The 26,502-nt window shown below is 36.9% G+C and overlaps 1 protein-coding gene across 14 annotated transcripts in view; it reads right to left on the bottom strand.

Moving 5' to 3' along the window:
• Positions 1-1,280: 1,280 nt before the first annotated feature.
• Picalm (phosphatidylinositol binding clathrin assembly protein) overlaps positions 1,281-26,502 on the bottom strand; it is a 90,902-nt gene continuing 65,680 nt past the window's right edge. Inside the window, exons 13-22 of one of the 14 annotated variants that reach the window (XM_059271490.1) lie at positions 24,582-24,710; positions 18,720-18,827; positions 16,303-16,434; positions 16,187-16,217; positions 15,932-16,031; positions 13,354-13,377; positions 11,764-11,823; positions 10,646-10,750; positions 4,004-4,105; positions 1,281-2,633 (exon numbers count right to left, since the gene is read on the bottom strand). In XM_059271490.1, coding sequence (XP_059127473.1) covers positions 4,013-4,105; positions 10,646-10,750; positions 11,764-11,823; positions 13,354-13,377; positions 15,932-16,031; positions 16,187-16,217; positions 16,303-16,434; positions 18,720-18,827; positions 24,582-24,710 — 782 coding nt within the window. In that variant the 3' untranslated portion in view covers positions 1,281-2,633; positions 4,004-4,012. Of the gene's footprint in view, positions 2,634-4,003; positions 4,106-8,180; positions 8,311-10,645; positions 10,751-11,763; positions 11,824-13,353; positions 13,378-15,931; positions 16,032-16,186; positions 16,218-16,302; positions 16,435-18,719; positions 18,828-24,581; positions 24,732-26,502 lie in introns of those variants that run through there. The other 13 variants (XM_059271482.1, XM_059271475.1, XM_059271569.1 and 10 more) reach the window with 13 other exon arrangements.

Below are 26,502 nucleotides of genomic sequence, written 5' to 3' on the forward strand. Positions count from 1 at the left end.
TTAAATACTTGGTCCCCAATTAGTGGAACTATTAGGCAAGGATTAGGAAGTGTGACCTTGCTGGAGGTGTATCACTGGGGATGGGCTCTGAGGTTTCCAAAGCCCTAACATGCCATTCCCCGCTAGGGATCACACTCTGCCTCCTGCTTGTGGGTCAAGATATAAGCTCTCAGCTACTTCTCCAACACCACGCCTGCCCGTTGCCATGCTCCTGCCATGGTAGTCTAGGACTCTAACCCTCTGAAACTGCAAGGCCCTAATAAACCCTTTCTTTTAGAAGTTGCTCTTGTCATGGTGTCTTATCACAGCAACAGAAAAGTAACTAAGACAGCTGATTTAACTTTCCTCCTCGTATTTTGATTCAAGTTGTCATTATCAGGTTTATATTCCTCCCCATCAACAATGTCAGAAGGGAAGGAAGCAGGAAATGAGCTTCCTAGAAGATCATCTGGAAGTCAAAGAGAGGCCAACAGTCTAGACCAAGGGATATGACTCCCATTTCAGTTCTGAAATAATGACAGCAAGTCAATGGACCATGCCACTAATTACCCGACTCTTCCACCTGCTAATTTAACACCCTGGGCAAATTGATTTTGTTTTCTATCCCTAAAACAGACTGAATGTGAGTAACTCCTACCCAGCAGAGTCCAAAAGTATTGGAAGAATAAAATGGAAGTGGTTATAAAGCACTTCTCATGAAGAAACATACTATCAAAATAATGTCATGAAAGAAGTCACATACCTTAACATACCCTCTCAAAATACCAAGAGATCAATCAAAACTTAGTATTTTAAGGGCTCTAACTTAAAATACAATTTCTCAGTTTATATAGAAACATTTTAATAATAACAAGGCACATTGGCTAAAGACTATAATTTTTCCAACCACAGAAAACATTTAACAGTACAAAGCTTTTAATCTCTCTTTGATGAATTCTGATTCCTGGTTATTACTGAATACGCTACATAATACAAATATTCTTAGCATACATAATCTTATGCATTAAAGAGTATTTCTTCCTTAACTTACCTGACTGAAGCATCAGATCAGAAAGTTACAAATGAACAATAAGTAGTTCAGTTTCTAAGTGAGTCCAGATGGTAACAAGAATTCAAACATAATTCTTTTTGGATGTTTAAATAAAACAAACTTTACATTTTATTAAACCACCAGATATAACCACTTGGATATAATTTTATTAGCAAAAAAAAAAAATGATATAGATAATAAAAAATGAAAGGAAAAAGGAGAATGCACCTCAAACCAGAATACCATAACATGTTTTGTGGAAGCTGCATTTTATTTGAAAATCCACCCATTTGCTAACATACATTTTAATATTGTAAACAAAAATAGAATCTGCAGAGACAATGCAACAAGTATGCTTAACTCATGTACAGAATTGCTTTCCTACAATGAACTGTCCTTCTTAAGGCCCCTCTCAACCCAAGCGTTAAGATGTATTTACAGAAAGCACCGATCAACAGTGCAGTTTAATTCTTCATTAACTAAACTCTTGGCTAGACACTGAATTTAAAGATACTATCTCCCCTTACTTAAAAGGTACATGATCATAACAATGGCACACGCCAAATAAAAAGTTAAAGGACTTTTGTTCCCCTCCCTTCCCCATAACATCTCCTAAAGTTTTACTGAAAAGAAGGAAAGTCTTGAAGTGAAAGCAATTCCTCACATTCATTTTGGAAAGGCCCTAATGTCAAATGGAAAATAATGACATGCCAAGCACAAAGCAGTAAAGATCCTTCCCAATGCACTAATGCTGAATTTTAAATGTAGTGCTTTTCCTAGTCAGTGAACTGTTCCCTTGCAAAATCCTAGGCACAGAATTGACTATAAGGATTAATGCATTTATAATGCTTCCCTAAATCCCATAGAGACTGAGAATTCTTAAGAGATTCAGACCTATGGTTTTGCCTTAAAATATTTAGTGCTCCGTATGTCAGCTGAAAAGCATTCTGAATCAGATTCATTCTTGTGGATAAAATCAAACATACTGTGAACATCCATACTCATTTTTATTAAGGAGGTTTGATATAATATTAATGTTATGTAAAATGATAATCATAAATAAATACAAATACTTAAGGAATGTCTACTGCAAACTGAATATAAATTTTTTAAAAGAGAAAAGTTAACTTCAATTATGGTTTCTGTATTTGTGAGGACTGGAGAAAAGAAATATAACGCATAATTAAAAATTATGATTTGATCCCCCAATGAGTCCTGTTGAATTATGGTGAAGGACACAACTCTTCTCTCCAGGCAGCTTTTTCAAACACAAACTCCACACTTTCCAAGTATGGGCTTTTCTTGGTTGGTTACAGATTATGGGTATTAATAGGAGTTGAAAGAACTGAAGTGTTAGTCACCAAAAAGGCAGATCTTAGTCTTAACTCATGGCAATCCTTGGCTTTATAAATGGTATTGACAACGCTCTCCTATAAACTAGTCCCATCCCTGCCGTGGCCTTCATGGGTTACTGGAGCGCTCTAATGGAGGAAGAGTTTCAGAGACATCAGTCTGGATTTTGCTGGAAGTAAGGAGTCGCCACGTGCGAACTTGTGTTCTTGGAATAATTCCATTCTCTTCCATCTAGTTACATAAACTGTATCTGGAAAAAAAAAAGTGGTGGTCTAAGTTAATTCACAATATTATAGGATACATTATCACAGATTAAAAACACTTTGTGCCTTTACCATTCAACCAGCCTAAAAATGTTTACATGTTTACACAGATCCTGATGGCAAAAAAGTCTCACCAGCTTCCTAAGTGCCAGCACTTGATCCATGGACCATACTGTAGAACTTCTAATTATCTTCCTAACTACTTAAAAGCAGGAAGGAGTGGAGGTGATGGGAGAAGACCAATAAACTATTTTTCCTTAAGTTAAAAAATATCCATAAGCCCCATGTAACTCATTTGGAAAAGCAAAATGTAAAATACTTTTTAAATACATACAATTAGAGAATAAAATCAAAAGTAGTGTTGCACTGATTCAATTCTTTACTAATATAATTAAAAATCTGAAGTATCTACAAAGGAACACCCTTCAGTCAGGGGTCACTGGTCACTCAGAAACACCTCACTCATTTCTCTTCAACTAAATGTTCAGCTAAAACTGAGGTGTGTGCCAGCCAAATAAAAGTACAGACTGCCAAAGATCTAGATGGGAAATGTAAACTGGGGCTAGAGCATCAAGAACAAATTAAACTGTCTTCTAGAAGATATAGGTGGTGTGGATCATATACAGAGATCCTTGTAGTCAAAGCTTAAGTATTCATTTGCCCTTAAAAAACAAGCTATAGCTGGGAGGCAGAGGCAGATGGATCTCTGTGAGTTTGAAGCCAGCCTGGTCTACCGAGTTCCAGGATAGTCAGGATTACACAGACAGGGAGACCCTGTCTCAAAAAAAACAAAAAAACAAAAAAACAAAAAACAAAAAACAAAAAAAAACAAAACCAAAACACCAAACCAAACCCAAACAAAAAATTTGCATTTATAAGTTACTATCTTAAACAAAAGGAACACATAAAATGCAACTCTCTAATGAAATTACATAAATGAATTTTTATCATTAGCCATAGCTGTTACATTAAGACTAAAGCTACTCCTAACCAAGAATGCACTGTTTGAAAGTGGGGCACTCTCTACAATTCTCTTAGGACTGACCCAAACACCTCATTTTTAACAGTGATATTTGGTTACACTCATCAGCTGTGAGCAGTGGATGCTTCTGTGTTAAGATGATCCCCTGATCTCACACATTTAACTATGATAAGCTATGTTCCAAAGGTGTTTTCTTCTTTTGTCCCATCTCGAACTATTTTATTCTTCACTTAAAGAACAGAAGGAGGGGGGGCAGCCGGGGCACAGAGGGAAGCAGACTCCTTTAAATAAAGAAGGAGAAGGGTGCACGGTGTTGAGTGTTGGCAATCTTTGCTGAAGTATTCACGTCCCCATCTCCCCCACACGCAGCAATACCTAAGTGACTTATAAGAAGTCCTCCAGAGAAAGCTCTGCAAAGGGGTCCTTTCCTGCAGCTCTGTGAGGACTGTGCCTGGAGGGGCTGGATGCTGCCGACAGCTGGGGGAAAGAAGACAGAGACAGGGGAGAAAAAGATCTCAGAATGACAGAACATGAGAGCAGAAAGTGTAATGAAGGAAGAGGTGGTTTTTGTTTTGTCACCTTTAATAAATTAAAGGCAGCTTTTGCAGAAAATGGGATTATTTAAAATGCTATTGCATGTCAAGTTAAAAGATATCCAATGGCATGTGTTTTCCAGAAAACAAATGTGTGCCTCTGAAACATGAAATGAAAGTCTTTTATCCATAAAAGCTGATATAAACTGATCTACAGTCAAGACTTTTAGTGGGGGTGGGGGAAGAGAAAGGGAGTGGGGAGTACAGGAGACAGGATGCATAATTGTGATTAAAAAAAAAAAAAAAAAGTGAAGTTGGCTTCCTATGTCCAGACATCTGTCCAGTTGTCCAAACTGACCTCAGTTAAGATTCCACATTTCCAAATGCAATTATCACTTCCTACCTTCTTCCCTCAGGGCTCTCTCTCTCCTTAAACAGGGCTTACCTCCTGCTTTTCTATCTGGACACCCTGAAACAGATGTAAACACTGTGGGAACTAAGCATAGAAAGCTCAGAGTAAGGGGTCTAGGCAAGGTCTCTGCTTGTTCCAGTCTAAGTTTGACTTTCAGTATTTGCCCCATCTTTTAAATTGGAAGATGAAGTTGACCACTGCATCAAGCATCATTTATCTTTACTCCCAGAGAAAAGACAGTTTTCCTGAACAATTAAGATGTTACTCTGTGTGTGCACGCACACCACATCCAAGCATTTTACCAAGCTGCCTTATGAGTATTTTAAACCCAACATAAACTGCTTTTAGTTTGGAAGAAACTTTTATCAGTTTCTCCCTCACTACAGGATCATAGAACTTGCAAGCACAGGACCATTATGAGAAGAACTGGTTTTAGGGATGTTCAGTTAAGTATTAAATTAAAACTGACTAAGTAAAACGACTTCCATTTATATTTCCAACACTTAAAGTATATAAAGAATTTTAAGTCACAAAAAAATGTCTTTGCTGCTTTAAAAATTATTTCATCTCTTTTTAAGTTTTGCTTTTATGTTTGCTTCTTTGTTTTTGTTTTAAAAAGCACCATAAAGAATGATTGGCCAATGAATTTCTGCAAATATTACCTCACCAGTATAAGCAATTTGCCATTTAGGGCACTATGACCAACTTACAAATTTGAAAATCATCCTTTGTTATTTTGGCCATCAAGATTTTCCCAACCCACGTACTGTTTTAGAAATACACGTTCAAAGACAGTAAGAAGAGATGGTGGGAAGGATAATGAACTTGCACAGGCTGCTATAGATGGGAGGATGGGGCAACATGTCTGTTCTGACTAGAGCTCTTGATACCGGTCACTCTGAGCACCACTCTAGGGGCAGAGGAAAGTGAAACCTAACTGGAAAGATGCCCCAACCTTCTCCCTGGAGCCCCCCTGAATGGATGACTATCCAGAAAAGCATGATTTCAAATACTCACTAATCACTGAGATAAAAGGTGCACACATTCATGCTTATTTCCATTCTTAACTTCTCTTACAAACATTTTCCTTTTCATTTCAAGTTAAAACAAACCTGCTCCTTGTATACTGCATCTAAATGGCAACTTTCCTATGAGAGCCCCACACTAAAGTGTCTTTTTAAATCATGTTTTCATGAAGGCAGAAGTTTAAAGAGCTGACAGCACCAGGAGGAAATGTCCCTGAAGAATACAAAAGAGACACTACCATTCTCAATACATGAGCATGCTACCGGAGTCTTGAGAGTTTTACAATGTTGAAAGGGTTCAATTTCCCTTGGGGAAAAAGTACTAGGTCTTATCACAAACTCCTTCCAGTCTTTTAAAGTGGTAAGACATGCACTGGTGAGTCTTACGTGTATACTCAGGAAAATTAAATATTTGAGGCCATCAATGATTCAGTATCTATCTCTACACCAAGTTTCTTAGCACTCTTCCCCTAAACCAGGCAAAACCATATCCCAGAGTGGTCTGGCTGCTACACTACTCCAGGGCCTGGGCCATCCACGTGGCCATAAGCACCTACTCCCATCTCTTCCCATCACTAGCAGAAAGCGCAGATAAAGCCTTCACTGGTGGGAAAGCAGCCAGATGGAGGGGTAAGGAAGAACAAGAACAGGACATGCTGCCTACAGTACTGCTCAAGGAAAGCACCAAGAAGAAAAGGGACGGCGGGGCAAGGACACTCCAGAGAGTTAAGATGCAGTGGGACTCTAAGTCTGAAGAAGCTGCCCGAGAGAAAGTGCTGACCCTTTTATTCATCATTCTTTGAGTAAATTAAAGAACCTAGCTTCAAGGAGCTAAGGAAGACACACCAAAAAAGCATAGTTAATATATTGGAGAAAGGAATTTTTCAAAACTCAGCTTGTCAGAATTCATCACAAAATTAAATTTACAAGCTGGCATAAAATGATACCATTACAGAAAGGTGTAACAAACAGAATTCTAACAGAAAATGCCCTGGCCCTCTTTTCCAAATGGCATTCTCTATCCTGGAATAAAGTGCTGAAGAGTTAGCACAGCCACAGTCAATTCAAATCAAAGTGATTTATCTCATTACTAAAAGCCACCTTACTGCTCCAACACAGACACATTTAGTCTTTTTCTCTTTCGTTTATAGGAAAACGAAACACTGCAAGGAGCAGCATGTGAACAAACATTTTAAGATTCCTAAGTAACTGATGACGACAACTCTTAACCGAGATTCCTCTACCACTCTAATCAATCTTGAAAATACATGAGTGGGAAGATGGCTCAGCAGGTCAAAAACACTGCTGCCAAGGCTGAAAACCGTGTTTGTCCCCAGAATCCATGTAAAGGTGGAGGGTGAGCCCATGCCACAGGATGGCCACAAGGTTATCCTCTGACCTCCATATACCTGGCACAGCACACCCCCCCATTCCCACGCACACATATGTAACAATACATTTTAGTAAAAATATAACATTTCCAGAAAGCGCTTTGCTTCAAAGTAGAGCTGTCTGGTTTTCTTTCCTTTCTTGGTTATAGAATGCTTAGTAGAGAAAGAGTAGTGAAATCATAATATAACAAAAAACAAATACTTTAAAATATATTTCAAAATATACTTTAAATATACTTCAAGGAGCTGACAAGTTAAACTCTTAAAACTGCAGGTTAGAACAAGAAAATAACAGCCGGCTCGAAGGGCCAGGCTCCAAACAGTCTTCTGAGAGGCTGAGGGTGGCTTGTAAAACCCAGCTACCCACTCACAATCACACAAGGATCCTAATTTTCACGTCAGCCTGGGACACAAACTGGGACTCTATCTCAGAAATCCACAAATTAACTTGAAAAGGGGGTTGAAGAGCATGGCTCAGTGACAGAAGGAGAGCCTGGGTTCAATCTCCAGCACCACAAAAAGTTTATGAGAACAAAATTTAATGCTAAGAAACTAGCAGCTTTGTACCTAAAGTTCTTACGGAAAATCTGGGTTCAGTGCCACTGCTTGTAATCAACGGTAGAGGCAAGAAGATCAGAAATTCAAAGGCAAACATGGGTATAAAATGAACTCTAGGTCAGGGAAGGCTACTGTGAGACCCCCTTCACTAAAACAAAGCAAACGAACAAAACCAAAAATAGATACATATAACTAAGAAAACAGCTTACTCATATCCTTACATTTAGATTCTCCAGTCACTATAAAGACTGGATAGTAAGTCTCAATGCTATACACCCACTCTGATTTTTCCATAAAAAACAAAGACAGGAACTCAAGAGAAAACTGGGTGTAGTTTCTTGGCTTGAATGACTCACCAGGGATTTATAGAAAGATGAAGTGAACTGAATTCTGGCTCATTCATAAAATGGGGTTTGGAATACCAAAGCCCAGTACTTGTACCCATGTTTATGGTTGTCATAAACACTCTGCATACTGCCTGGCAAAAACCAATAGTTCAAATATGAGTTCATTCATCCCTAGCACCTACCATCAAACACTGACCTATGCTTATGCAAGGCTCCCATCAAGTCACTGCATCTATAGGTCTCTTGGTCTTCTGTTAGATTTGTAGCACTCCATCTCTCTCAGAAAAGCTCAGTCTATGATTCATCATTCACTTGTACTTCCAAATGGCACTCACCTTTAGGTTCCTCAGGTGAAGGCAACATTATTTTACTTCTCTTGTTCAGTAATCAGCAGTGACTTACATATTATGACCATTCTAAAATGTATTAAAATGTTTTGTCGATAAAACACTTTGTATAAAATGGCCTCCAAATTCAGATAAGAGGAAATTAGAACTTCTCTAATTTGAAAATTTACCAGCCTAATTTTTTAATTTTGACATCTAATATGTTTACTAATGTAGGAATATATTAATTCAACCTACAGAATTATGGAGGGTATATGCTAGTTACTGTCTAAATGTATGACACCTCTCCCCTCTCCCTCTCCTCTCTCTCCCTCTCCCTCTCTCTCTCTCTCTCTCTCTCTCTCTCTCTCTCTCTCTCTCTCTCTCTCTCACACACACACACACACACACACACACACACACAAAACAAAACAAAAAAACCCATGAGAATATGAAGGGCAGAGAGACCATGAACCCACTGTCCTATAACATCATTTGTCTAGTTCATGAAGTTAGAACCTTCAAAACCTCTAAAAGAGTCTGCATTTTGATACTAATAATTACATCCATTCCCCCTGTCTCCCTCTTCCTTCCTTCCTTCCTTCCTTTCATGAGTGCTAGGTAAGTTTTGTACCACAGAGCTGTACCCTCAGCCCATGTACAAAGCCTAAAAGCAAAGTGTTATTGTTTCCTTTCAGACACTTACTTAACTGATGTCAGACTTGCAAATACAACATTAAAACCCATAAGCCATTTTGCTCCTTTTAGGCATATCCTCCTTAAGCAAAACTAGCAGTACTCCCAAAACAAAAACAAATGACAATAAAAAAGCAGCAGCAGCAGTAGCAGCTTAGTTAACAAAGGAACCAACAAAACTTTTATAATATTCTTATTTTTAAAGTTTTTTGTATCAACAAAGGATGAACCAGCACGAGTTACCCATTAAGACGTGATGAGACTAGGGCAAGCGCAACAACCTCTGCCACCATCAAAAAGCTTCAACAACCTCTAAAACCATTACCATGTCAATACTCATTAAAGAAAACTGACACCAGGGTAACTGTCTTCATATTTAATTGACTTATTACCTACACATGGCAAACAATCAATTTACAAACTATTTGTCATCAATGAACATTCTAATTTATATAAAACATTAGTAAAATGTATTTAAAGTACAAGTTTAAAAAGGATATAATTAACAGACTCTGGAACAAACACAGAAAGATAGAAAAAATAAAACCTGAGGATCCAGCATTTTCTGCACAAACATCTGGGAAAATGCAAATGTTAGATATAAAACAAAGATCTTCATACACCTCTTAAGTGTAGTAAGCGAAACTCTCTAGAAGATACTGAATGATGAACATGTACCCAAACAAAGGAAAGGAGTGGAAGTTGGCTAGGAAGTAGCTCAGTAGCATATGTGAGGACACGGATCAATGACTTCATTACCTAAAAAGGACTACGTATGAAACGGTCTCCTACCCATCATGGTCTGTCTATCAAATAGAGACTAGATTCAAAGTAAATATACACATCTTTATAACCCTATGTGTCCTAATAAGCCTACTAAGTATGTGTATTAGAAAAGGACTACACGCTATCAAATATTCTGTTTTCAAATAAGCTTCAAAATTACAGTCTACCAACCTTTTGACATTGGATACCATTTAGGAAATCAAGGAGTACATTAACAATTCTATGTAATGAGCAGAGCCACACATAAGGATAAGCTACCCTTCACTTCATAAGACATTTATCTCACAGCTCTACAATAAACATAATCCAGATTGCTCTAATATGCCTCTCCCTCTGAGAAAGGATAAAATTAAGAAGACATTTAGAGTAATCATCAGGAACAGGGAGAGCATTAGAAGCATTTTACAAAGTAAGTCTCTCCTTTAAAGAACCTAAGTCAGCACAGCCTTTCCAGGGGCTCTTCCCTACTGTTTTGGTTTGCTTTAGTATAACTCTCAGTGACAAAAAAGTTACCTAATGAAAAAAATAACAGCCAAACTTTCTGTAGGCTTTCTAAGAGTCTGCAAACATCCCAAGAGCAACACTTAGAGCAAACCCCAAGCCATCAGCTATAGGCTGATGCTCTGAGGCAATGGGTTTGAGGGTCTAAATGCAAGAATCAAAATAAACAAGGTTCCTCAGCTTTGGAACAACCACAAGCATGAAGTTATAAGAAGTTCCCACTATATTACCTGTAATCTACTATATTACCTGTAATCTACTTGTCACTTTCCTGCAATTAATCAATATTCTGAAAAGTTCTTGTACCAGGAAGATATAAAGCAAGTAATATCCATGACAAAAGGGAGAGTTTGATTAACTTCTTTCTGGAGTTGTATGACAGAAATTGCTAGTGTTACAGAGCCCTTCCAAATCAGACAACAGTTATGCATATCATTAATACCTGTGCTCCTGATACAGGGCCAAAGGGATTTGGTGGTCTCATGACAGGCTGGCTGTATATTAAGGTTGGTTGTGTCATTACAGGCACACTTCCCATCTGAGGAGGCTAAAAAAAAAAAAGAGAATAATATGAAGTTAAGAAATACTGGCTCACATATTTATTGCTGTGGAAGAAGTAAACAAGAAAGCTAGCAGGAGTGAAAGGTGAACAGTACCTCTGCTCTGACTAAAAGGACAAATTATTTTGCATTCAAGGAAGACTGCTATTTACAAATTTCCTAGTACTACTTTCATATAAAGTCTTTAAAAAAGTACTAAATAAAGCCTTTTTCTATCAAATAGATTTGCCAATCTTAAAAACTTTATTGTAGTATAACAAAGAAATATTGACCAAAAAGAAAACAATGAGTAGGAAGAGGGAAGAGAAGAGGAGGTGATGGTAGAGGAAAAAAGCTTCAAGTATCCAGATTTTTCTAGGTCTATATACAGAGAAAACTGCAGGTTCTATGTCTAAACATTAATGTATTTCAGAGGAAGCCCATTGCCTTTGTAATCAAATCAAGTTTTATGCCACTATGCAAATGATCATAAATGGCTGATTGTGTGTGTGTGTGTGTGTGTGCGCATATGTGTAGGTGAGCATGCATATTCATGTATGTATAGGTACAAGCACAGACGTGGAGACCAGAGGTTAAGCACATGTCACTGAGGATAGCAGAATACAGATTGTGAGGATGGTGACTGGTTCAAAGACTGGTTTTATACTCCAACAATCACGGTCAGAGGAAAATCATCCCAGCCCACTAAATTTACCCTTATACAACTCTACAGTATTAAGGTGGTATCATCTCACCAAATCGTACCAAAATAGCTTGGAATTAACACTAACAGTTAAATGAATTTGTAATGAAAAACAACATGCACAGCAAAGTTATAAGGGGAAAAAATAACAATACCTATTTTACAACTATTCTAAAAAATACTTATGGAAGCAATGGCTAGGTTTTGGGTCGAGTAGTATCTACAAGGCACTCTAAAAAAAAAATCTAAGGATATAATAAATCACGTTAGGAATAAATTACTCTATTTCCCAAATGTTGTATTTAAAAACATACTTACAATTCCATATCCTATCATGCCTGTTGGTGTAGTAGCAGGATAGGCCATTACAGGGGGTGCCTGACATGGCAAAAAGAAAAAGTAAACAAGGAAATGTTAATTCCTACATGGCATAAGTTTAAAGGATTGTCAGATTTCTATTTAGAACAAATTGCTAAGACAGCTATGATTAAGTGACATTTGTGGTTACTGGTAACTGTCAATTAATATACTCAATGAGAAATAAAATCTCAAAATTAGCAGAAAAACGATTTGTTAGGGGAAAAAAACACTTAGACTCAAGAGTAGTCTAAGATCACAATCTACTTTACAGCTTTCAAAGATCTTTCCACAGAGTACCTGCCTGCTCTGTTTGAGACCCTGGATTCTATCCCCAGCTCCACCAAGATAAGCAAACAAATAAAAAAGTCTCCAGGTATTTAAAAATATCCAAAGATCCAAAATTTAAAGCCTATCATTTTCATAAAAATATTTGAGTTCCAGGACAGCCAGGGCTACACATTCTGTCTCAAAAAAACAAATAAACAAACAACAACAACAAAATGTTTATCAATTAAAAGATAATATGGACTGTTTCTTAGTGTATTTCTTTAGTACTGGAAGGAAAAAGAGAAGAAGAAAAAAAAAAAACCCAAAGACTCCACATCAGTTAGTAACCTGATATTCAAAAAATCAGTTTCTCAGGATCTTGTTCATGGTTGTCAAAGAACCACAGGAAGATCTCAAAGTGCCTCCGAGTGACTATTCCTATTATCACAACATTCATGTAAGTAACTGTATGTTAGCTTCCTAATTTGTTCTACAACTATCCATTACTTAAAAGGAACAATCAAGTTCTAAGTTTGTATTTTAATGAGGTCTTCTTGTTCTACTTCTTTAACTGATGACTTGTAAATATACAATCTAGAAACAAACTGTTTTAGATATGGCTGCTGTCTTAACAATATTCCCTGTGTATCTCTCTCTTAAAAGACTAAAACTGAATACAGGTGAAAGACCAATAACATAGTTAAAATATGCTTGAAAACATGAAATTATACAGCAATTTGAACATATGCATGAAGTTAAATGAAGCATAACTTTAAAAAATAACACTAACAAGTGAAGTTTAGTATTTAGGTGAGCATGTAGGGCGTATTGGTCTCTCCCTACTTCAAAACCAAGATCTACAAGAGCAGTAAGACAAACTGCCAAGTACAGCAGAAGCCTGTAAGATTACATGCAACTGTTATTTCAAACATTACCACAATCAACATTTCCCTTCATTCAAAAGTGATCAAGTGCATGGTGGCAGCACAGATACACACACAGACACCCAGCCATCTGGCAGCAAATGGCGGAATATTAAGCAAGAAAGAAAAATTGTATTTCCCATGCCACCATCAGAATCAATTCTGCAACACACCCATGAAAATCAGTAGATGCTAGGAAGAATTTCTGGCACACTGAAAATCGGATGTGAAAACAAGGACTAGCTGGAAGGTTATGAGATTCTGCTGCAGCGGTGGTTAATAGCATGCCAATTTATTGCCAAATAAAAAAGAAAAAGAAAAAGAAAAAAAGAAGAAGGGCTAGTTTTTGGTCACTTACGTATTGTGGAAAATGCATGCCATTCTGTTTTTCCCAGGGAGAACAATTACATAATGCAATAACACTGGATTAGAGCAAGTACTTACACAACAAAATACACAGAGAGCATTTTAGTTTACATGTACATTCACTACCTAAAATTCCGGGTATTTCTATATCTAATGAAAGAACATCTATTACCAAACACTATCAAGGTTGACAAGGGGAACAGACTTTTAGCTACCTCCCACTATAGATACAATGATTTACTAATTACAAACGTCATTAAAACAAAATATACCAGTGATGCCAGTAAGGAAAATTCAAGTTCATTCTCAAATAGGGTGATATCATATTATTTACCACCAGGGTGGGGATTACCAATGTAAAGAGTTTGTGGCATAACAAATATTTTAATAAAATAAATGATTTTGTTTTAAAATTAAAAATTAAAAACCTTGACAGTGTTTAAAGAATTAATTAAAAGGTTAGAAATGTAAAGTAACACCATAAGCAGCAGTTTATTCTTAGTGAATCACATCACAGGTCTCACATGTTAGCCATCAAAAAAATAAACTATAAAATACACACAAATATTTTAAACAAATATCTTAAGAGATGACACACACTACCATATACAACACATTGTTATTTTGTCAACTTACATACAAATGCTAGATGGTTAGGTGTTTATTACATTCTAGTAGTCAATATTAAGGCAAATGCTATTCAAAGCTTTCAGTATTTCATAAAGATTAATACTGACTTAACATTAAATAAGCAAACACCCACTGTGCTTTAATATTCGATGTTGTACTTACAGTATTGACCATACATTATTAATGTATAATCCCATCTGCAGCCATGAGGCCCACTAACCTAACACCCCCACCAGTTCTAGTCACTGAGGCATGTTATAATGGAAAAACACTGGATTCAGAATCAGGTTTCAATGTAAATCAGCTTTTCAAGTGTTTTTTTCATTTGGGGATTTTAAAATGAAGCAAAGATAACATTGTACTTCAAAGTGATATATGTACTCAAACTCTCCTGAGAGAACACTATACTCTTAGGATATACTTACTATAAGTCATGTGCATATGCTTGTGTTTGTATGTAAAACCTAAACTATGAACCAGACATGGTGTTAGACACCTATAATTCCAGCACTTGAAAGGTCATGGGAGAAGGACGGTGCATTTGAAGCTGGTTTGAACTACTTAGTAAATTCAGAGCCAGTTTAAGCTATATAACAAAACTTTGCACATACTCACACCTGTCCCCTCAAAAACAAAAACAAAACAAAACAAAAAACCCAAAAAAACAAAAAACAAAAATAAAACAAAGTTAAACTCAAATTAATTTTATAACATCTAAAGCTATTAATAACTCTTTAAAAGTAGTCAAAACTTACCAGTACACAGATTTAACCTCAGCCCACAATTTTAACATATATGCAACCCAAAGTAAACAGGGCAATGTCCTGTAAGGAATTTAATGACAAGAAAGCTGCTATTGTTAAGCATAACGGAGCTTTCTAACAGCAATTAGGGAGGCTATAATATATAGTACCTAAGTAATCAAAACCCTGCCAACATCCCACTAAAAGAAAACCACATTTCAAAGTGTTCCAACAGAAAGGGTATGCATTTCCCTAGCTGAGGGAGAGGAGACTTGGTAGATTAAGATAAAACACGCCAAAGACAGGAAAATAGCCACAAGCTATTCTGGGCCTATGATGTCTTACAGTAATTAAAAACATCAACAGAACCTCTTTAGTATTGGATGTTACTTAACTAGCAAACACTGTTAATCGATTCACCTGCTTGCTGTTAGTGAACTTTATAATCTCCAAATTCGATACTCACAGTACTTTCTAAGTTATTCATGTACATATACAGAGGCATAAAATATTGAATCACACAATAGTTCACTCCCCAGTAAGATGGAATAAACTAGATGTTCTGCTTCCAAGTGCTGGGATTAGAGGCCATGTACCAGTATGTCTGGCTTAGAATGAGGCTTTTTAGAATGTGAAAATGGTTCAGTTTTCACTAACTCAGTGATCAGGGCAACTTTGATCAAATATTAAATGGCCACAAATAATGAAAACCAACTCCATAAACTATATAATATTAACAAAACCCAAGAAAACTGTTTACCTACAATGAGGTCTAAAGGGTATAAGGTCTTCAGATTCTAGACAAATAATAAATTTGAGAGTGACAACACAGTGTACCCTGTCTATAGCTTCTAGGCCACATGCTAAGGATGCATCCCATTACTGAAGAACTCTGTAATGCTGCTGTACTTTTTAGGAACTGTGTTCATATTCTTGTCTCTAATGTGAGAGAAAATAGCTCCTACCACAACTGCACAATACTTATTAAAATGATGTCTAGCCTGGAGTAGTCTTTAAATACATGTTGAGTATTAAAATCTGCCTGACAAAGACAGTAAACCAGCTTTAAAGAAAACATGAAGTACTTAAAAAAACTCAGTCAGAATCTTTCCATTTATGTCTATCACGTTCAAGTCTGTTACACTTTCAGTTCAGATATCCATGTATTAATTAATATCAGAAGCTTCCTCAACTCACCATTGTTGCAGCATTCCAGGCAGTTGTTGGTGCAACCTTTGGTTGCCAGTTAGATCCTCCTGTTAACTTCTTTTCACCTGGTTGACTCCAACTGACATCACTTTAAAAAAACAAACATATAATATTTCTGCACTACACGAACACACTGAACATTAGAGTACCAAACTGACGTCTCTATACATACTTCTGAAGTGAAAGTCACATCAGCGTTAACACAGAAACATGATGTTTAAATAATAGAAACAAGACACTTACTTCTTAGTGGTTCCATTTCCAATGCCAAGATCTAGGAAAAGAGAAAAGTATTTAAAAACTAGAATCATTTTAATAAACAAGCTTAAGGACAACTGAAGAATCAAAGGACTACTTACTGCCCACAAGGTTGGCTAAAGATGAGTCCAAGTCATCAGACACTAATTTGTTAGGTGGAAGTTTGGCAATAGGAAGACTCTGGTTCTGAGAGGCCACTGTTGGTTTGAGAAGTCCACCTAGTTCATCAAAGCCTTAAAGTTACAAACAGACGAAATGGGATGCGTAAGGAACTTCATGGCTGCAGCTTTCTAAAGGAGCTCCCCTTTCTCCTTGTTTACTCACTGCAAGTTTCCCACAACACGGGAAACGCCTCATGTGCAAAGAGGAGAGATCTGCCATCTTCAAGCGAACTCTGACAGAAATAATTGTGCAATCTAATGACAAAATTATATCCAGGTTAAAGGAGATGATTTTTTTTTTAAAGTTACAAAAGGGAAGGAGACAGAATGTAAATCTCTCCCTACCCCAGCCAATTGTTCTCAACACTTAATCCTAACGTCCCTTTTATGCTGAGAAGAATGGTTTCAAACATCTTTTGTACTGGAGCTGAAGAAATGGCTGAGCAGTTAGCACCCACATCAGGTGGCTCACAAGTATCTGTAACTTGAGTCCAGGAGATCCAATGTCTCTAGCCACTACAGGTACCTACACTCATGTGCACACACCTGCCTCTCCACACATGTAATTTAAAATAAATAAATAAACAAACAAACAAACAAACAAACAAACAAACAAACCCTTTAACCTCAAAAAAAGAAAAAAATTAAAAAACAAAGTTCTTTGAGACAGATCCTCACTGTGCAGCTCTGACTGGGCCAGAACTTATATGTAGACCAGGCTGACATTAAACTCACAGAGACCCACTAATCTCTGCCTTCCAAGTGGTGAGATTAAAGGCATATGCAGCCATGCCCAGCTACAACAAACCCCTTTTTTAAAAGTTGGTTTTTGTTTTGTTTTGTTTTTTAAATTGTGCACTCGTGTGTGAATGGGTCAGAAGAAAACTTGTAGGAGTTGGTTCTCTCCTTCCACCACGTGCAACCTGGGGATGAAACTCACACTGTAAGACTTAGAAGCAAGTGCCCTTACCCCTGGGCTATCACATAGGCCCAAGAAGGCATATCAGACAATTTTTCATGCTTCTCATACTTGGAAATATAAGAACCTAAGTCAGGGACTGGGGAGATGGCTCAGTGATTAAGAATACCAGCTGCTCTTTCAGAGAACCCAGGCTTAGTTTCCAGCCCCCACATGGTGGCTTACAAGTGCCTGTAACTCCAGTTCTAGGGAATCCAACGCCCTCTTCTGGCCTCCAAGTGAGCCTGCATGCACATGGTGCATACAGAGACAGGCAGGCAAAAAACCCACACACACAAATAAAAATTATTAATTTAAATAATTAATTAAAAGACTCTAAAACTGTACCTAAGAAAACTAATTAATCACATAAATTTACCTAAAAACAAAAATAAAACTTTATTAAGGTTCTCCACCGAAGGATAAAAAGTAAAAACAAACACAACCAAGCTAGCCTGCTCAGGGACTCAATAGCATGACTGATCCAGGAATGCTAGAGCTTAAAAACAGAAATCACCAAAAAATGGTGACTGATTTACAAAGTAAGAACTACTAGTCTCCAATTTTCTTTTCCTAGACAAGTCAAATTCAAAATAGAAAAATCAAATGAACCCTCTAAATACAGAATTATAAGCCTATCAGTACACATTAAATAAATTCTTAGTCCATACATATAAGATTGCTTCTTACTTTTATGGATAACTAATTATATATTATGCAACTAAAAATGCTTCATTATGTTTTAAAGTTAAAATTTGTTAGCCAAAGTCAATGACTGTCTTCCTGTAGGAATAAAATTAAAATATTAAAGTTTTAGAGGAATTTTATAAACTTCAAGATAATAAGAAGCATGAACTACAAAATCTCATTCTAGAGTTATATATTTTTTAAGACAAATTAGTAGATGCACTTTAATAATAATCACTACCAAAATGATTTTTTAAAAGCCCTGTAGTTACAAACCTTTTAACATACTCTACTCACTTATAGATAAACTACCTAAACAATTTAGGGTAAGCATACACTATGTCTACACTATGTCTTCAGTTTCAAAAATAATTAATCTCACACACTGTAATAACAATATGGTCATTATTCATTTCAGTCAAATAAAAATTACGATAATTGAAAAGCTACAGCACTTTGCACACAAGAAATTTTCTCTTACTGCACTGTGGAACAAAAACAAAAATAAAAAACTTTCCCAAACTCTAAAATGTTACCAAGAAAAAAAGGTAAAATTAATATTCCTTGAAGTTCTCATCAAGTAGTTGGGAGAAGATCAACTTACTCCAATTTATAAATGCTAAAAGCAGTATCATGTTTCCTATGGAGAATCTACATTAACATACTATCATATTTTGAATCAACAAAAACAAAACAAAAACTTCTTTCTTACCGCCAGAATCTACAGTGACATTCGTAGATTTATTTCCAAACACAGATTCAAAGTCAACATTAAGGCCAGCTGAAGGGTGTGGCTGTGCAACTGGAGACGGACTGAATCCTAAGAAAAAGCAAAAATGCAAACAATTTTCTACTAACTATATTAATAGCTAAATACAGTGACTATAAATTAATAATGGTAATAGAATGGGGAAAGCAATAAATTCCTTAAACAAAAAACCTAGTTTTTCAAGCAATTTTTTCTACATCACATTCTTGAGACACAGTCCAAGTGATTCTGCTGCCTCAGCCCCCAAGTGCTGAGATTATAGATGTGAGTCATCACACTCAGCTACATTTCCATTAAAATCACCCACTAAGAAATGAAGAATGAGCAACATACATTGAATCAGGCGTTTACTTCATTCCAGAAATGAAACCTTTGCTTGTCTTTTATCTTAATTTTTCATCTAATAATTTCTTAAAACCTAGTCATCTAAAACACCAAGGTTCTATTATCTCTCTACCTATATGACCTTCTGTATCCTGTATCACCTACTGCTTTCCCTACCTCACCCCAACAGTTACACATTTAAAAAAATTACTATTCCATGTATTTATTTGAGCCTGCCTGTATGTGTGTGTGTGTGTGTGTGTGTGTGTGTGTGTGTGTATTCTCATATGGGCATGCATGTGCCACAGTGCATGTATAGAAGTCAGAAGACAACTTTGGAGAGTTAGTTCTTTCCTCCACCATGTGAGTTTGTTTGGGATACAAATTCAGGTCACAGTGTTTGGCAGAAAGTACCTTTAACCTGCTAAGCCATATCACCGGCCCAGTAGTTACAAGGTTTAAGATAAATCTGAGAACTGGCAGGATTCTAAAAGTTGCAACTTCACAAATGTTTGTGTCCAACTGTTTTGGAACATAAAAGAAAATGACATTCAACTCCTACCCACTCTCTGAATTCAACTCACCACTTTCAACATTAGGAAAATTCTTAGCCTTTATAGGAGGCTGTAGTCATTTGCTTCTAAGGTCTCTGGCTTCTTAAAATTCTATCAAGTCAGAATTGAAGCACACCAAAGCATCCAATTTTAGAAGGTTAGCATCTTTACCAACAAGGGAATTAGAGCTCTACACAGGTTCTCTTTCTCCTAAGAGGAGACCATCACCAAAACCTCACTTGAAATCCAGAATAAAAACAAGAATAAAAAAAAAATCCTGGCCGGGCGGTGGTGGCGCACGCCTTTAATCCCAGCACTCGGGAGGCAGAGGCAGGCAGACCTCTGTGAGTTCGAGGCCAGCCTGGGCTACCAAGTGAGTTCCAGGAAAGGCGCAAAGCTACGCAGAGAAACCCTGTCTCGAAAAACCAAAAAAAAATAAATAAATAAAAAAAAAAATCCTGACTTAAATTTCTTAAAGGTTTTGTTTTTTAAATTATCTTTATCTTGTGTGTGTGTGTGTGTGTGTGTGTGTGTGTGTGTGTGTGTGTGTGTAGGGAATTTATGTGCCCCATATGCAGACAGGATTCTGTGAACCAAAAGAGGGCATCGGAGCTCCCTGGAACTGGAATTACATACAACTGTAAGCTGCCATGTGGTCCTTGGAATTGAACCTGGGTCCTCTGGAAAATGAGCCAGTGTTCTTAACACCTCAGCTATCTCTCCAGCCTTAGTAATGTTTTTGTCACTATCACTTAGAAAGTGGTACATATTTAGTGATACTATATAGTATTTGGGGTTAGAATATGAACATTGAGGATATACAAGTTTTTGAGAATGTTTAAAGTTTGACCTTACTCTAACCCTAAATAAGTTTACTTCAAAAACAATGGTCTTAAGATGAGAAACAAATACTATCAAAGTATAAAATCATTTAGTATTTACATCTCTTAACCAGTCTTTCAAAAGGATCTTAGAATTCTTGACTCACTGATTTAGTGACAAACGTATATAAAGCGTTAACATTCCAGGGGCTTAATGGTTCTTATCATAGCTTCTTAAGAGCAAAACGTTACTGTGCTTGCATGTGTCCATGCTACTACCACACTGCAAGATGTATAATGCTACTTCATACACTCTGGGAATAATCTTGGCTAAAGGACCACTCATCTTTTGGTCATATAGGTAACAACAATTTACAGCTAGGCCATTACATCTAATTCCCATCTTCTCCTGTTATAATGTTCCTGTTTTCTACCCTTTACACAGCAACCTAGGAACAACTTTATTATTTCCTATTACAGGGGAGTCATTTCTTGAAGTCCCCAGGGACTTGCAAAATTATTAGCTGTAAGAAAGATTAAAAAGGAAAAAAAGTAATTCAAAACATGCACCTCTAGTGTGTGTGTGTGTGTGTATGTATATACATACATACATACATACATACCCAACACAGACTAATTTGTAATAGCTCCTGGGGAAGCAAGCAACGCATTTCTAAGGTAATCATTTTTCTGTATACCACTGTGTGTACAGTACACACAGTACACACAACCACACATCCCTTCGAGGTCAAGTTTTTCCTTACTGTTTCAATGAATATCATTAACTTCATGGTCTTCTGTTACTTTTTCAGTTATCAGGATTATCAAATTTTAAAGTTTAAAACCTCAAGGTTGAGCCATACAAACCTCATAACCTGAGGTCAATTAGCAGAACTCTATATCGGATGAAGGAGAATCAACTCCACAAAGCTGTCTTCTAACCTCCATGTCATGTCATGGCACGAGTGTGCGCACACACGTACATACACGTGTGTACACACACACACACACACACACACACACACACACACACACAAAGCAAATAACACTAGGGGAGACAACAAAACCTTCAGGCAGTAAAAGCAGAAGGCATTCCAGGCCAATCTGGGCCACACAGTGAAACCCTACCTCAACAAACAATAAGCAAACAACAACAAACCCAGCTAATAGCACTATTTCAAAAGGTACATTTTGAAGGAAAAGGGAGGGAGTGAGGGAAGCAAATGAGCAAGCTGTCTGAAATAATCTTATTATCGGGCCCACTCTTGACTTTCATAAGACCCAGTGAAAACTGTCATTGGCCAGCACCAATCTATAGACAAATCTGGAGCAAATCTCAAAAGGACATAATAAATGAACTGAGAGGCACAAAACAGCAAGCATTTGGGATAAAAAATATCCCAAACATCTCTCTCTCTTTTTAATTAATTTATTTTTATTTTATGTGTATTGGTGTTTGGCCTGCATGTATGTTTGTGTAAGGGTGTCAGATCTTAGAGTTAGAGACAGGTGTGAGCTGCCATGTGGGTTCTGGGAATTGAACCCAGGTCCTCAGGAAGAGTAGTCAATGCTCTTAACTGCTGAGTCATCTCTCCAGTCCTCCCCCCACCCCCCTTTTTTTTCTGTTTTCAAGACAGAGTTTCTCTGTGTAGCCCTGGCTGTCCTGGAACTAGCTCTGTAGACCTGGCCTCGAACTCACAGAGATTCGCCGCCTCTGCCTCCTGAGTGCTGGGATTAAGGGTGTGCGCCATCACTGCCTAGCCCAAATATCTTTAAAAACAAGCCAGCAACATAGCTCAGTGAGTAAAGGCATCAAGCCTAACAACCTTAGTTCAATCCCCAGGACCCCCATGGTGGAAGGAGAAAACCAGCTGCAACAAGTTGTCCCCAGACCTCTACATTTGAACTGTGGTGCTCATACACAGATACACATCTACACCCCCACACACTCATTAAAGGATTAAGGAGATTAAAGTCATGAGCCAACCACTCCTGAGTGGTATATATACTTTTAATGACAATTTAAATGAGGGGAATCAAGTACTAAGCATAAACACATACAATTAGCTGGACTTTATTTTTATTGTAGTGCACTAACCAAAAACACATTTGCAAGGCTGGGGAGATGAGTTGGTAGTTACGAATAGTTGCAGCTCTTCCAGAGGAACAGAGTTCAATTCCCAGCACCCATATCAAGTCACTCACTACTACCTTTAACTCCAGCCCCAGGATATCCAATGCCTTCTTCTGGCTTCCAAAGGCACTCATATATACATTACATACACTCGTACAGATATACACACACATACATGAAAAAAGAACACAGTTGGAAAGAAATCAATAAATTCAGTGAATAAACAAGAACTTTAAATTCCATAAGGTAGTAATAGTAAAGGTAATATACTGTCATGAAGATGTCCAAGTCATGAGTATAGATTAAAGAGCATAATAGGTATCTATTTATTTATAAAATCATAATGTGCTTAAAAAAATAATGAAAACAAAAACAGAAGGGGAGGAACATTATTTTCAAAAGCAAGTAAGGGCCAGGGATATAGCTCAGTGGTAGAGTTTGCTGAGAGTGCCCAAGTTCCTAGGTTTAATCTCCAGTACCATTGGGGGACAGGGAGGGAAGTGGGTCTATTTATTCTTAATAAGTTTATTCACCCAGGTGTGGTAAGACACGCTTTTAATCCCAGTACTTTGGAGGCAGAGGCAGGCAGATCTCTTTAAGTTCAAGAACAGCCTGGTCTATATATTGAGTTTTCCAGAATAGCCAGGGCTACAAAGTGAGTCTTATTAGTGGGAGGAAGTATAAAAACTTACATTATACAGAAAAAAGAAAACTCTCCTGTACAAATAAATCAATAAAGAAAGCAAATAATAACAGAAGGCTCATGACACGTAAGAGTAGTACTAGGGTAAACCTGAGTGCCAAGAAAATCCTGACAAGGCAATCAAGATCAAAGAGAAAAGGAAGGAATGGGGATAGAAGAACTAAAATGAATTAAAACAAAACATAAAAGTCAGAGAAATCCAAGCCATGTGGGCATTCAATTTAAAACTTACTAAAATAAAATTTCTGAAAGAATACAAGGTTCTGAGTACCCTATTAAAAAGATTAATAAAAACTACCACATCAGTTTAATAAACAAACAAACAAACAAACAAACTCCCAACTGTTTCATTAGGAAAAGAAGTATGAAGTCACTGGCTTTTCAGCCAATTCTAACCTATCTTCGAATACCTAACTTTACAGATAAGGAAGTAGGCCTAGACAAAGATTCTAGCTTTTCTCTTTTCAAGTTTAGTATATACTTTAAAACTTATTATTTTCTAAATAACTCATGTAAGATTTTGACTTTTCGCCGGGTGGCAGTGGCGCATGCCTTTAATCCCAGCACTCAGGAGGCAGAGCCAGGAGGATCTCTGTGAGTTCGAGGCCAGTCTGGTCTACAGAGTGAGATCCAAGACAGGCACCAAAACTACAGAGAAACCCTGTCTTGGAGAAAAAAAAAAAAATTGACTTTTCATACTGTAATGGCAGGTTAGTTGTCACTTTTCTAACTTATTAGTTAAATGGAATGCATATGTTTTAATTTTTCCTTTATCTTCAGACAAGCAATGAAGTAAAAGACTTACGAAAGGGACTAAGGAAATGTACAACTTAAATCAACATGAAATTATAATATGCAATAGTTTTAATGACAAGAATGACAACAGATCTCCTTCCAGTGCACAAAGGTATAAGCACACATAAACATGTAAATTTCGATGTTACTTTTAAATCAGTTCTCTGAACTAATAAGCAGGATATTATACAAGACACTAACTAGATAGCTGGAGTGCTACACTAGAGCAGACAACAAAACACAGGAAATTCAGATCAAAGAACTCTAGTTCCTAAAGCCCGCATTAAATACCACCAGGAGTATTTAAGGAATCATTTTAAGAATCTTACTACATTATCACTCCAGGTTATTTTAAAATTTGATGTTAAAATGCAAAGTAATTACTGTAGCACTATAAAAGTAATTAGCACATAAGTAAAAAAAAATACTTAGTATAAACATTAATTGGGAAAAAAAGGTTAAATGGTACTTTACCAACAAACATTTCATGAGTAGGTGTCCTAGTAGTAAAAGTGGATACATCTGAAGAAATGGGAAGGTGAACATCACCACTACTTTTTGTGAGGAAAGGATTTAAGCTTGGAATGGCATCATCAACAGCATCTAGAGTAGCAGAGAAAGGATCTGTGCAGTCCAAGTGAATTACAGCAAAATGAAGAAAGGAAGTAAATAAATTAGTATTGTAATTAGTTGAAAGATGCAAAGTGAAAAGTAGTAGCTATATTATTATTAATTTTACACACAAATATATTTAATCACTAAGATGAAAGAATTGCATTTAACATATAGAAATCCTTAGGGGGAAATTGTCTCCATTAACAACCGCAGCAGATCATTATTACCGACAGACTTGCTCTCCCATATTAGAAAGCCAATAGTCACATAGTTAAATAAGAAAATAACCACCAAAATATTTCCATACCACTCACCTTGCACCTACTCTGGCTGAGTGTACTGGTTTTGATGGCATAATTCTGGTTATTCAAATCATTGAAGCAAGCATTTGGTAAAGGTATGGTATTGAGTAAATTCGCAGAAGAAATAGTCATTTCAAATTAAGGTAAGAAACTGATTCTAATATTTATAAAACTCCTGTTTAGGTTCAATAGTCAGAAAAATTAAATAAAGTGAAGAAAAAGAGAGAGGGGGACCTGCTGACAACTGAGATGACTGCCCAGCTGTCTGGGAACAGCTCTGAAAGTCTTGAAGTGGTTACCTACAGGATAACAAATGTTCTCATCATAAAACTAATAGGCTTTTCTCCTTCAATTCTGTATCTAAAGTTACTCTCGAATTACATATTCCCGTTTGTTTGCCTCATTCAAGATAGCTGTTCTAGTGATTAAAGCCTCAAGATTTAAAGGGTTAGCTAAAGGGAGAAAGAAAAAAAAATAAAGGATAGCAAACATATAGCATCCTATTTTTCTTTGTAATAATTAAAGTCAAGAGGATGGTTCTACACTTTCAATCAGCAGCCCCCTCCAATCTGTTCCTGCTTTACCACTACATAAATGAACAATAACCAATAATCTAAGGACCAGTTAGACCACTTACTCTGACAGGCACACTTTCCCTTAGTCAATCAATTCAAGGCAAACATTCATTAACCCTAAATGTAACGACTTAAAAACTAGAAAATCACAAGAAAATAACAAATTAATGGGTTTAATTATAAAGCATCCTTAAAATTTTTTTCATTATCCTAAGTAATTTTCTAGGAAGCAAGTATTCCTATAGAATAGCAATTCGCAGTAAGAAACTCACTTCTAAACTCAAAATATACTAATGAACTATTCAAACTCAGGATGCTTTAACATCTTTCTCATGGAGGCAAAAACAAAAACAACAACAAATGGAACAGCACAGGGACAACGTAAGAAAAAATAATTCAGAAATAAACCGATGTAAGAAGTTGGTTTTGGCACTAAAGGCAAATGTAAGGTTCAGGGAATCATAGAGAGAAACATAGGTAGCCTGCATACTGAGGGAATGCCTAGTTTCTCAGGAACTGAAAGGCACACAGTGCCCTAGGAGCCATGACCTCTGACATATTTCTGAGTGTCTGCAGTGTGGTGAAAGTGCAGGTGTTTTGCATCTATGTGGTGTGGGTATAGAGGCCTGAAGCAGATACCTGTAGTCTTCCTCAATCTCTCTTCCACTTTATTCACTGAGGCACTCAAAGGAAGCCACAGCTTGCCAATTCAGGCTAGTTTATCCAGCAAGCTTGCTCATAAGATTTTGTTTCCAGTTAGCGTCTGAAGTCTAGAATGACCTACAGGCCACTATACCCGCCCTGGCATTTACGTAAGTTCTAAGAACCCAAACTGGGTCCCTCTGGCTTGCTCAGCAGCAAGTACTTGAACCACTGAGTAATCTCCCTAGTACTCTTAAAACT

Source organism: Peromyscus eremicus, chromosome 1 (assembly GCF_949786415.1).
Source record: "Peromyscus eremicus chromosome 1, PerEre_H2_v1, whole genome shotgun sequence".
NCBI lineage: Eukaryota > Metazoa > Chordata > Mammalia > Rodentia > Cricetidae > Peromyscus > Peromyscus eremicus.